The 12,661-nt window shown below is 48.2% G+C and overlaps 1 protein-coding gene across 1 annotated transcript in view; it reads right to left on the reverse strand.

The window, feature by feature from the left end:
* Positions 1 to 12,661, reverse strand: part of AFG1L (AFG1 like ATPase) — a 1,902,723-nt gene that overhangs the window by 1,539,923 nt on the left and 350,139 nt on the right. Inside the window, exon 4 of the mRNA XM_044065354.1 lies at positions 6,240 to 6,341. Within this exon, the coding sequence (XP_043921289.1) occupies positions 6,240 to 6,341 (102 nt within the window). The remainder of the gene's footprint in view (positions 1 to 6,239; positions 6,342 to 12,661) is intronic.

A 12,661-nucleotide genomic window follows, 5' to 3' on the forward strand; every position in this document is an offset into this window, starting at 1 on the left:
GAGACATCAGAAGTTGTTGAAAAGACCATTGGGTAAAAAGCATCCACTGAAGAATCCGCATGTGAAAACGAGCCAGGGGGACTAGTATGATTGCTGCTGCCATGAGACCCAACGTTTTTAATACAAATCTGGCCTGAATCCTCTTGCACTGTAGTAAGACCTGCACATGTCGGCGAATGTCTGACACTCTGTCTAGAGGAAGTTTTGTGGACAGATCTTTTGTATTTAATCTTGCGACTATAAAGGTTATAGACTGACAAGGCGACAATGCAGACTTTTCGAAATTTATTGAGATACCTAGCACGGAACAAGTTTGGATGGTATAATCCCTGGCTCACAGTAGCTGATGCCTGGTGGAAGCAGTAAGGAGCCAGTCGTCTAGATATGGAAACACCTGGAATCCTCGCTGTCTCAGGTGAGCCGTAACCACTGCCATGCACTTGGTGAACACCCTGGGGGCTGTGGTGAGACCAAAGGGCAGGGCTCTGAATTGATAGTGACTGTCTCCCAGCCGGAAGCGGAGAAACCTTCTGGAGCGCCTGTCCATTTTGATATGGTAGTACACATCCTGAAGGTCTATGGAGCACATCCAGTTGTCCTGACCCAAAACGGGTAGAATGGACTGAAGCGTGACCATCCGGAACTTCGTTCTTTGAACAGATTTGTTTAACCTGCTGAGATTCAAAATGGGTCTCCAGTCCTCTGTCTTTTTTGGTACCAAAAAGAACTTGGAGTAAATTCCGGATCCTTGCTGGTCTGCTCGGACTGGCTGGATGGCCCTTTTTTCTAGCAGTTTTGAAATTTCTAGCACTGCTTGCTCCCTTAGACCGGGTGGAACATCTGGAAGGGACTTGGTTGTTTGTACAGGGGTGTGGACAAAGGGGATTTTGTAACCCTCGTATATGATGGACTGTACCCATTTGTCTTGTGTGAGGAGATGACAGGCTTCTGGGTACAGTGACAATCTTCCCCCGACTGCCTCCGAAGGTGGACAGTCGGGCCAGCCCCTCAGGGGTGCTGAAAGGGTTTGTCAGAGAAAGATTCTCTGCTACCCTGATTTTGCGGACCCCCTCTGCCCTTTGGGTGGCATCTATTATTGTTCCCTTCCCTGCACCTGGAGGGAAACTCGCCACATGTGTCAGGCATGACTCCCTGGGGTTTCCGAAACCACATTTTCCCACTCTTCTAACCTTTAGGGTATGGTCTAGAGGGAGTAGAAAAATGGACTCCCACGGCAGAGAGAGTCTTGCCTTCCTGCTCACACCTGGTAAGGGTATCCTTCACCTGTGGTCCAAACAGAGCCGAACCATCGAAGGGGGTATTGGTGAAGGACGCCTTAAAGGGGTCAGCAAAGTTACATAACCGCATCCAGGCATGTCTTCTCAAAGCCACGCCTGTACCTGCGGCCCTACTCGCCCCATCGGCTGCATAAGAAATGAGTCACATGGAGGAGTTGATGATAGAGTTAAGGGTCACCAGCTGGGAGTTAATCTTATCCTGAGCCCCCGCAGCTGATGGATCCTGAAGGGTATCACCCAGTTCCTTGAGAAGATCCCTTTGAAGGCGGGTGAAGTGGCACAGCTAATTCAATGACCGCATGGAAAAGGTCGCTGAGGAAAACATCCACTTCCCGTACCTGTCCATTGTCCTAGACTCTTTATTAGGTGGATGGACAGGCACCGAAGGGTCAGCCAACTCCTTCTTTGTGGCTGCTGCCACTACCATGGCATCAATGGGGACACCTTTTGTCAAAAATTGTTTGTTGGGTGGGGCTGTAATGAACTTAGTGGGCCTGCAGGGAGTTGGTTCCACTGTGTCCGGGGCTGACCACTCCCTTCGAGCCACTACTTCCATGAGCGGGTCGAAGGGTGGAGACACCCAGGAGGTGGAAGGGTGAGAACCAAACGTGTCCAGGTATACCGACTCATCCTCGGAAGGGTTAAGGGCAGTCCAGTTCCCCCTCTGCTTAAGGATCTCTAGGATGTCTGAAAAGGAGACATCCTCAAAGGGGGATCTTGGGGACCCTTCCGAATCCTCCAAGTTGGTATCAGACGTGACTGACTTGGGGGAGTCCACATGTTTCCTCTTACATTTTCTCTTCCGAGGGGGCTCCTCTGAATGATCAGGGAAGGTCTCGGAAGAGGAAGATACTACCAATGGGGCGACCTGGAGCGTCTGTTCTCCATGCTTGGGGTCAGGAGGGTGGACAGAGACCGATGCAGGCACCATGGGGGGAGGAGCCGAAGGGGCCGATCGAGGAGCCGACTCAGGAGTCAGCACGCTCCTCATGACCTCGAAGGTGCCCCTATCAGGCAGAGCAGAGGGTCCCCGCTCCAAAGAGACGTGAACCCCTCCCGGCACCAAGAGGGACGGCTCCGCGGCTGATGTCAAGGCTGAGCTCACCTGCGCAGAAGCCCCGAGAGGGAGATCGTGGTCGGACAAGGGTCCAATGCCACTCGCCCCCTCGGAGCCGATGAAGGAGTCCCGGCGCCCAGATCCCTCCAAGGAAGGAACCAATGAAGAGATCGGAGCCGACGAAGGAGCCGAAAGGTATGGTATCGGCTCCTTTCCAAGATTCAAGCCCCAACCAGCTCTGGCTCTGAACACAAAGGGGGAGTCGGAGGAGGAACTGCTGAAGACACCGGGACAGCCACAGTCTGTTCAGAAGGGCTGGTTAACATTTTGGCCAGGGCCTGTGATTTAAGGAGTCTACTGACCACCCTCTCCAAGTCATGATCAGATAACCCGGAGGACCGAGAGGAGTGGGACCTATGGCGTCGTTCAGACTGAAGCAATGGTGACCTCGGAGCCGAACCAACTGATTCTAGGGAAGGGGACCTAGAACATTTTCGACCCAACAACGGTTCCGACACTAAAGTCGGAGCCGATTGAGGTCTAGAGCTGTCGGCTCCAGCCGGAACTGAAGAGGAGGAGGCAGATGCTCCACCCGGCGACGGCTCCGAAATGGGAGCCGACGGCTTGGCGGGCTTTAAGGATTTCCCCGACTGAGGCTTCACCGGGGATCCCTCTGGCTTAAGTAAGCCTCTCAAAATAAGCTTGTTCCTACGCTCCTGCAGGACTCTCGGGCTGAAGGCGTGACAGACCGAGAAGGTATAGGGAACCCAAGCAATACACACAAGTGTGACCGTCTGTCAGAGACATCTTCTGACAGCACAAGTCACACTTCTTGAAGCCTGAGACTTTAGTATCCTTGGACATACTGGCCAGGGGATACTAAAGAGAAAAATTAAACTAGTGCATAAAAAGGCACACAGAAACACTCACACACCCGCACTAGTTAAGCTAACAATAATAACTACAAAAAACTATCACACCACACTTAATAACAAGAACAACTATCCTTAATCATATAAATATAAAAAGTACAAGGCTAAACACTACTCCTATAGGTACAAAAAAGGGTGGGGTTAGCCACTAATAGAGAAGAAAAAGGGGGGGTAGAAACTCTCTAACAGAAAATGAGTTTCCTTAGTGGGATAAACTAGGGGAAACAGTCTAACTATACTACAAGGGTAAAACTAACTATATCTAAGAAAAATACAAGGTAAATATTAGCTAATAATAGAAAAAAAGGATTAATACTACCTGAGCCAGTAAAAGCGCAACCTCGTAGCTGAAGCGGCAAATGAGATCTGGGTATCTAGCGCCAAGCATTGTGGGATATGGGGAGGCCTCGAGCCAGTAAATAGCTCTCGAGCTTTAGTAGATAGCTGAGTCGGAGCCGAGGATCAGCTCCGAACCCAACCAGCAAGAATGAAGGCGAGATAGACAACTTAACATCAAAATGGAAAGGCTGATGGGGCAGTGACAAGGTGGTGATTTAACTTGTGCAGATAAGGGAAAAGATAAAAATAGCACATACATAAAGCTGATATATAATCACTGATGAAGCAGCAGGACTTTTTTTAAAGCACTCGCAGTTTGCCCCCAGCTACTCTTGTTGATTGGATGTATTTGGCCTGCCTTAGCCTTCTACGCTAATCCCAAACCATGTCTAGGACCGGAGAACAGATAGAGTATCTTTGTGCAGCATCATATTGATGCCAGGATTGTTTCGCATTTTTATGCCCCAACTTTCAGGCCCCCCACACACACACACAACCATGATATCCATGACAGCTGTGCAATAAGGAACAGTACTATAGCATCCCACCTCCATGGTAACTCAACCAATGTCCCAACCTTCATTGGACCATGCTCCAGTGTGTCCCCAGCCTCTGTTGGGAACCGACTGCGAGACCCTCATGAACATATGTCCTACCCTTCAGTGATACGCATATCCATCCTCCCATGACAGCCCCTCAGATGGATGAGATGCTAATTGAACCAGGGTCAGCTGTGGAGCAAATTTGCCCTTCAGTTCTTATACTGTGTTCATTCTAGATCTTATGAAAGGGCATAACCATTTTTCCTGAAAAAGAAGGAGATAATCACTGAAGTGAACCATTGTCATTCAAGACATGACAATTTCAATAGTGCTAAAGGGCCAGAAAACAATGGTCCAGAAACCAAAATAAGTAACCTCTACTGCATTTTTAGTACATTTCTTTCCCCAAGCTCTCAGTGATGTACAGTCTTCTGGTGGCTCACCTGGCTGCCAAGGCTGTCCAACCCTAGGATCCACCAACTGACCAGTCTATGCTTTTTTACCGGGTAAGCCACCTGACTCCTTGAGAAGTTGGCCTTGACAGTACCTCACACATATATCCTTGGGGAGCGGAGGAGCCATTGGGAAATTACATACTTGTAGCTGGGAGCTGTCATCCTTATGATGGCAAGTTCAAGTCCACACTATAGGAGTGGCTATGGCAATGACACTGGAGAAGTTGTCAACCCCCCTCCCCAAAATCTAAACAGATGACCTCTGAGGATTTCCACCACACGTGTCATAGGCATCAGGTTTCTCGAATCCCTTCTCCCCTGGGAAAGGAGAGCCACTGGCTGCATCATCCTGTCCCTCTCAGACAGCCCTACTGCCGACTTGAGACTGTTCCCAGATTCAGGTCAATAGCAGTACAAATGGACTCACTATTTTCACCCCATAGGGATGAGTCCTCTGTTGCTGCTTTGACCAAGCTGTGCCTAACAGCACTGAACTGATCTAAGAGATGACTCTGTAAAACAGAGAGTAGAGGAAAAAAGATAAAAATGGTGACACAGGAACCTGAAAATAAAACTGATGTGTAGCAATCCATTACCTACCCACAATTTGGAAAACCTTGATCTGACAAGGACAGGTTGGATGGAAGGACTATTGCTGACCCAGAAGAAGGAATCTTTGATGAAGTTACAACACCTGTGTTCACAGTGAACATCTTGCTGATAAGGATAGAACTATCACTGACACAAAGACTAGGAGGTCATTCCATAAAAACCTTCAGAGAAAACTGTTTTAACAAAATAGCTTTGGCAATAAATAGGTCTAAGCTAATTCACAGTTGAATGCTCTGTTATTGTCAAAAGACACTTAACAGCAATATGAAGAAGGCTTATTGATGAAATAATCTATGCCTATATCAATGGAAAAACCCTTTGGGCTATGTTTAACTTTTGCTCATTCTTCCTATGATACGCAGCAAGAGCTAGTTACCTAAAATGCCCTTATCCATGCAGGGAAATCCTCTGTTTAACAACTATACTTTAAACTCTGTGGTCCTGCGGGTATCACCCACCTGATTTCTAAACAGGTCTTTCAGACATCTTCCTGCAACAACCATAGATCTTAAAAGAACTTGAAATGGCAATATACTGACAAGCGACAACAAAAGAGTTAAGTGTTAAGTAGCAAGGTGATGAGCTGCTTAGTGCAAAGAAGGGAAGGTTAAAAAAGTCACACACAAAACTGATGCATAATTTGGAAAATAATGGGTGAGCTCCAACAAATATTGCAAACCAAAGGACACAGTGAAGTTTGGAGGACAGCCCATTTCATGCAATGAATGCATCGTATAGGAGGATTCTTGCTGATTTGTAGAAGATACTGTAGGAGAAAAGGTTACAGAAGCTTCAAATAAGATAATACACTTTGGATATACTCTTCCTAAACTGTGTAACAGATTTGAAACACTATGCCACTAATAAATGGACGACCTTAACATGCAACAGGACTATTTTTTCATTAGGCACTAAATTTTCCACTCAAAAGGAAACATAATTTCATATTAAGAATTACATATAACAGAATTCTGAAACGTGGCACACAAATGTCAATCACTTACTTTCATGAACATCTAACATGAAGCCATGGAAATGGACTCTCTTTTTCTGTTTAACTTGTACATAGGAATAAAACATGTCCATCAGCATCGTCTTGCCAGTTCCTGAAATGAAACAGAAAGTGACATGAAGACTTGCAGTCAGAATTATTTCCCTTCACAGTATAGTTCTCAAAAGGAATGTAATCAGCATCATGGAGAGGCAAATAACTTGTTTAACTAATACATTGACTAAAATTTATTATACTGTTCAGATTTGTGCAAGACCCACTTCCTAACCTCTCAGTGGTGATAAACACCTTTGGAAGACTCAATCTACAAATGATCAACCAGTGACTTGCTACACCATGTGTCTCAGCATGGAAGCAATCTTGGAATTGGGTTCATATTTGTATCCAACAGATAAGACTGTAAGTGGGAAAATGTAGCTCACGTAAAATACTGAAAAAAGTCTGTAGAATAAAAATTCATCTGAAATCAAAACATTTAAAATGCCATCCTCATGATGCGAATGGTTAGAATCTATAGCAGTGGTGCCAAAGGGAGCTTCAGAAAGCCTGATCTCCCATTTCCTGGGAGAGTGTGGCAAAGGTCAAAGTAGGGCTGATCACAGGAAAAGGCTGGGGTAACATACTGCAGCCTCCTAGACCAGTAGCATATTGAGCCTGATGCCTTTGTGATCTACACATAAGCAGCAGCTTACATGGGCACATTAAAGATGTCTAAGATCATTAGATGCAGGGACTTCTGAAACAAGCAAATCATAATATGACAGTACGCAAGGGGATCCTGATGTGAAGGAGTTCTCACTTCTAAAGAAAACAAATCAGTTGCAATTGATGTTAGGTGGGACCACTCCCCCCACCAAATGCCTGGAATCACAAAAGAAATTGATGAACACCACCTAAAATCATGTTATGGACTCCAAAGTAAGTGTAGCTTTGGTTAGAATCAAAAAAAGAAGTTATGTACTAACCACAATGTTCCATCTGAGTAGTTGTACTTCATTTGTCTTCAATTTGTGGGAATACGGATCTGTATCGGATCCGAGCCGGCACAGATTACTAGCATTAGCTCCAAGCTCCAGACTCCTCCCTTACCCATAATACATCTCCCTTGCCTTCCATCCTCAGATCGAGTTTGCTGAACTTACACTTATAACCCGACCTGATAACATACTTGTGACCTATACTTACAGCCTGCAGGCTGAACATGCGCCAAAGGTCTGGGGGAAGGAGGGAGGGACGATTGAAGACAAATGAAGTACAACTACTCAGATGGAACGTTATGGTGAGTACATAACTTCTTTATCTGAAGTAGTTTACTTCATTTGATCTTCAATCTGTGGAACAGAGTCCCCAGCTACTAAACTCCTGGGTGGCCCTCATGGAAGGATATTCCAGAGCACCACGGAGCCAAAGGATGCTCTCCTTCTAAATGTCAAATCCAATTTATAATGGGAGATAAACGTATGAGATGAGGACCAAGTAGCTGCAGAGCAAATGTCATCCAAGGACACCCTAGACCAGAAAGCTGCAGATGTAGCCATGGACCTAGTGGAATGAGCTTTAATCTGACCTGAAGGAGACATGCCTTTGCCCTTGCAGACCTGCAGGATGTATGAAGAAATCCATCTAGCTATCATGACCTTGGAAATAGGTTTGCCCAGAAAGGGTCTATAGCACGAAACAATTGATCATATTTACATAAATGTTTTGCCCTGTGTAAATAGAATTGTAACGGTCTGTGAACATCCAACATGTGTAGTTTGTATTCCATCCTGTTGGTAAAATTGGGAAAAAAAACACAGGCAAATTTATAGCCTGATTGATACTGACTGGTGATGCCACCTTAGGAAGAAAGGATAGATTGGTTCGAAGGGAAACTCTATCTTTATGAAAAATCATGTACAGGAATTTTATGGACAAGGCCTGTAATTCTGAAACCCTTCTAGCAGAGGTAAATAGTAACCAGAAAAGCTGTTTTCCACGAAAGAAATTTTAGATCAACAGTAGCGGCAGGCTCAAGATGAGGGGTGACCAGAGCTTGGAGAACCATAGTAAGGTCCCACGGAGGGACAGGATCTTTGACCGGGGGGCGTAGCAAAAAGGTGCCTTTGATGAAGGCTTTACACAGTCTAGAAGATGCCAATGATGCAGAATTCTTGCCCACATGAAAATGAGAAATGGCAGCCAATTGAATTTTGACAATAGAAGAACTAGCTCCGTGTTGGAAAATATTAGCTAGGAAATCAAAAATGGCGGAAATAGGAGCCATGAAAGGATCTAAACTCCTCTGAGAAACCCAGAAAGAAATACGTTTCCACTTGCTGCGATAAATCTTTCTGGTTGAAGACTTATGAGCAGCTACCAAAATAGACTTAACTGAGGAGGAAAGTCTGGGAGTCCTAGCAATCATGGGAACTGGAGCAGCCAAGCCGTGAGCTTCAGGCTGTCCAGATTTGGATGAGGCACCCCTGATAGGTGTAAAATCAGATCCTGAAAGGATTTTAGGATCCAAGGTGGAGCCAGAATGTGAGACCAAAGGAAGGGAAACCACACCTGGCGAGGCCAGAATGGGGCAATGAGGATCACCTTGCTCCCCAATCAACAGGCTTTCTTCAGAAACCTTGGGGTGAGAGGAACTGGAAAGTAAGCATACAGAAGACTGCATGAACAAGAGTGCCTCTGGGCGACTCCCCCAGCGGGGGGCTCACAGCGAAAAACCTGCTGCACTTCGTGTTGGAAGGAGATGCGAATAGATCGCAGCAAGGTTGATCCCACTTGCTGAAAATCTGTTCCGCTACTGACAGATTCAGAGACCACTCGTAAGGCATTAGAATGGTTCGACTTAGCCTATCCACTAGAATGTTGGACCATCCCGGAATGTGCATTGCGATAAGAAAGCGACCGGTGGTGATCGCCCATTCCCACACTCTCATGGCCCTCCCTGTTTGCTGATGTACCAGACTAATGACATGTTGTCTGAATAGCAATCGTCCCCTGAGGAAGAAAGGCATGAAGGGCCTGCAACACTAGAAGGAACGCCCTCATCTCTAGGACATTGATATGCAAACTGGTCTCTATGGGGGACCACAGGCCTTGGACTGTCCTGCCCGAACAATGCCCCCCCCCACGAGTTGGGAGGCATCCGTGGTCACTGTGGCTTGGGCCGGGGCTGGAATGAAGGGTCGTCCCTCCAAAATGTCTGGAGAGCTCATCCACCATATGAAGGACAACTGACTCACTGGATTTAGGTGGATAGGATAGTGGTAAATACAACAGGGACCACTGAACTGCTAAAGTCCACTGAAGAATCTGCATGTGTAGTCAGGCACATGGAAGGAGAGTTATGGTCACTGCCATCGAGCCTAGGGCCCTCAATACACATTCAGCTGTCGGGAGATGAGAATGGTAAATTAGGGAGACATGCATCCTGAGGTTTTGAACTCTCCGAGGTCAGGAACACTTTTCCTTGGAGTGTGTCTATCCTGGCACCAATGTAGTCTATTATCTGTACAGGTTCTAGCAGAGATTTGGATGTGTTGATTGCAATACCCAAACTCAGGGCAAGTGTCATAAAGGAGACACTGGTTTGGGAAAGTAGACGCCTGATGAGAGCAGTGAGGAGCCAATCATCCAGGTACGGATAGACCTGAATCCCCTGAAGCCTCAGGTGAGCTGCTACCACCGCCATCACTTTAGTAAACGCCCTGGGGGCTGTGGTTAGACCAAAGGGTAGTGCTCGAAATTGGTAATGATTGGCCCCTAGCCAGAAGCAGAAAAACCTCCTGGAGCTTCTGTGCATTTTTATGTGATAGTAAGCATCCTGGAGAACTAACGAGCACATCCAGTCACTCTTTTGCAGGTACAGCATGATGGACTGTAGTGTGACCATCTGGAACTTTTCTTTGGCTACTGAGAGGTACAGGGTAGAAAGTCCCCCATTTTCTTTGGCACCAAAAAGAACCTGGAGTAGAAGCCCAATCCGGACTGATCTGGGGGGATGGTTTTGATGCCTCGTTTTCCTAGCAGCTTGGAAATTTCTTGTGCTGCTGCCTCCCTTTGCGTGGGTGGAACATCCGGGAAGTGTTGGAGAACCCACGAAGGGGATAGAATATCCTCTGGACATGATTTGCAGCACCCAGCGGTCCATTGTTATGGACTCCCATGCCGCTGGGTGCAAGGACATTCATCCCCTGACTGCCTCCAGAGTAGAGCAGTCGGGCAACTCCTCAGGGTTGCTGCCTGGGTCTATCTGAGAAAGGTTCTTGAGAACCGATGTTTCTCGGACCCCATCAGCCTCTGGGCCAGCATCCATTCTGTCCCCCTCTGCCTCTGGGGGAAGAAGAGCCCTGAGTGTCCCGGGAATACTGAGACTTCCGAAACCACATCTTCTTTTGTCATCTCTGGTTCCAGGAAAAGGACCTTTGGGGGTTAGAGAAGCAGATCTTGACAGGAGACAGTGTCTTCCCATCCTTCTCCATCTGGACTAGTGTCTCCCTGATGGTCTTCCCGAACAGAGTCGAGTCATCATAAGGGGCATTGGCAAAGGACGCCTTAAAGGGTTCAGTAAATTGGCACAACCTGAGCCAGGCATTACGCCTCCTGGGCACACTGGACCCAGCCTCCCTAGCCGCTCATTCCATTGCATGGAAGTGGAGTCTCATGGACGTATTCGATGCTGCTCTCAAAGTGGCCATTTTCATGCTGAATGAAGCCTTGTCCTCCTGTGACATGGACTTGGGTGGAAACTCCTGCAGCTCCTTCACCAGGTCGCATTGGAGTCTCATGACATTCGCCAAGTAGTTCAGTGCCCTTAATGAAACGGTAGCTGAAGCATACATCTGCTTTCCTAGCCAGTCCATCATCCGAGACTTTCGGTCAGAAGGGTGGACAGAAGAACTTTCCTGAGATAGTTCCCTCTTCTTGGCTGCTACTACCACCATGGCGTCCACTGGGGAGCCCTTGTTCCAGGAAGGCCTGTCTATTGGGGGACTCAAAACCTTATCAGGGCACTTGGGGGTCAGGTCCATGGTATCAAGTTCCTTCCACGGCCGCGAGGTGATCAAATACACTAAAGGATCCGCGGGGGGGGGGACATCCAAGACACAGATGGGCCCATGCTGAAGGCCTCCAGAAACATCAGAGAAGGGCTTGGGGGCAGACCAACCTCCCTGCTGGCACAGGATCTCCATGATATCTCCAAAGGAGACATCTTTGGGAGGTGACCTTGGGGAGCCCTCCCCGTCATCTAAGTCTGTGTTCTCGGTTAGGGACTCAGGGGAGTCCAAATGTCTCCTCTTACATGAGGCACATCTCCCATGGGGCTCTACAGGGAGTGCTTGCAAGCCATCTGTTCTTCTGGGGGAAATGTCTGGGGCCCTTCGGGCATGGGCTGTCCCTCTGGTAATACAAGGGGGTCTGGATGGAGCCCGAGGGGGTGGTCAGGGGCTTCGATCTGATGGAGAGGACCCGTTCTACCACATTGAACGCCGAAGGAGAGCAGACCTCCTGTGAAGCCAATAAGGAGACCGGTCTCCCCGGGTCTGATGCGAGAATCGGAGCCGGACCCAAAGTGGCTGGAGCTCCAAGAGAGGGAACCTGGACCGACAATGTTGGAGCCGATGGTAAAGGTTCCACTCCCTCGAATCCGACCCCCAGGCTCCGGCTCTGAGATCAGCTCGGATTTGAACTGGTTGGATCCAAGATGCTCCAGACAGCTGCCGGCATCGAGGACACGAGGACCGTCGGTGCCGACACCCCCCGACCAAGGCCAACCTCGGATCCGAGAACTCCGAAGCCAAAGGTTGGATCAGGGAAGGAGTAATAGGCTGAAAAAAAGGAAGCGAGCTGCCCCCTCCTAAGGGAGGGGGGGCTGGCAAGACCCCCATCTGGATCTATGTACTGATAAAGTGCCTCATCATCTTATTCAGATCTATGTCCGACAGAGAACAGGTCGACCGAGACGATGCCACAGACTCCGACTTAGCCGGTCGGGGAGCTGAGGCCTGGGAGACTGGGGGTGCCTCCTCTGGCTCCGGGGAGAACCTCGGAGACCGGAGCCAAGGGGAGTATGGATCCAAGCAGACTTGCTTGGTGACGAGATGTCCGGAGACCTCTTCCTCTTCTCCTTCATCCTCAACTCTCTCTCCCACTCTCTACCCCTCCTCTGCTCTGCTATTACAGGCTTAGAAGCGGGAGTTTGAGTCCCAGCCTGGGAGGGAGGGGAGGCCAGAGGCAGAGAAGCAGGAGAGGCAGTCATGGCAGCTGCAGTGACTGAAGCAGAGGACAAGGAGGGAGGACCAGTGACAAGAAGCCCTTTGAGGGCCAACTTGGCCTTTCTGTCCTGCAAGGCTCAGGGGTTGAACCCCACACAAATGGAACAATCAACATTTAGGTGGGCCACACCTAAACACAATACAC

Source organism: Protopterus annectens, chromosome 1.part0 (genome assembly GCF_019279795.1).
Source record: "Protopterus annectens isolate FY-2018-M chromosome 1.part0, PAN1.0, whole genome shotgun sequence".
Taxonomy (NCBI): Eukaryota; Metazoa; Chordata; order Ceratodontiformes; family Protopteridae; genus Protopterus; species Protopterus annectens.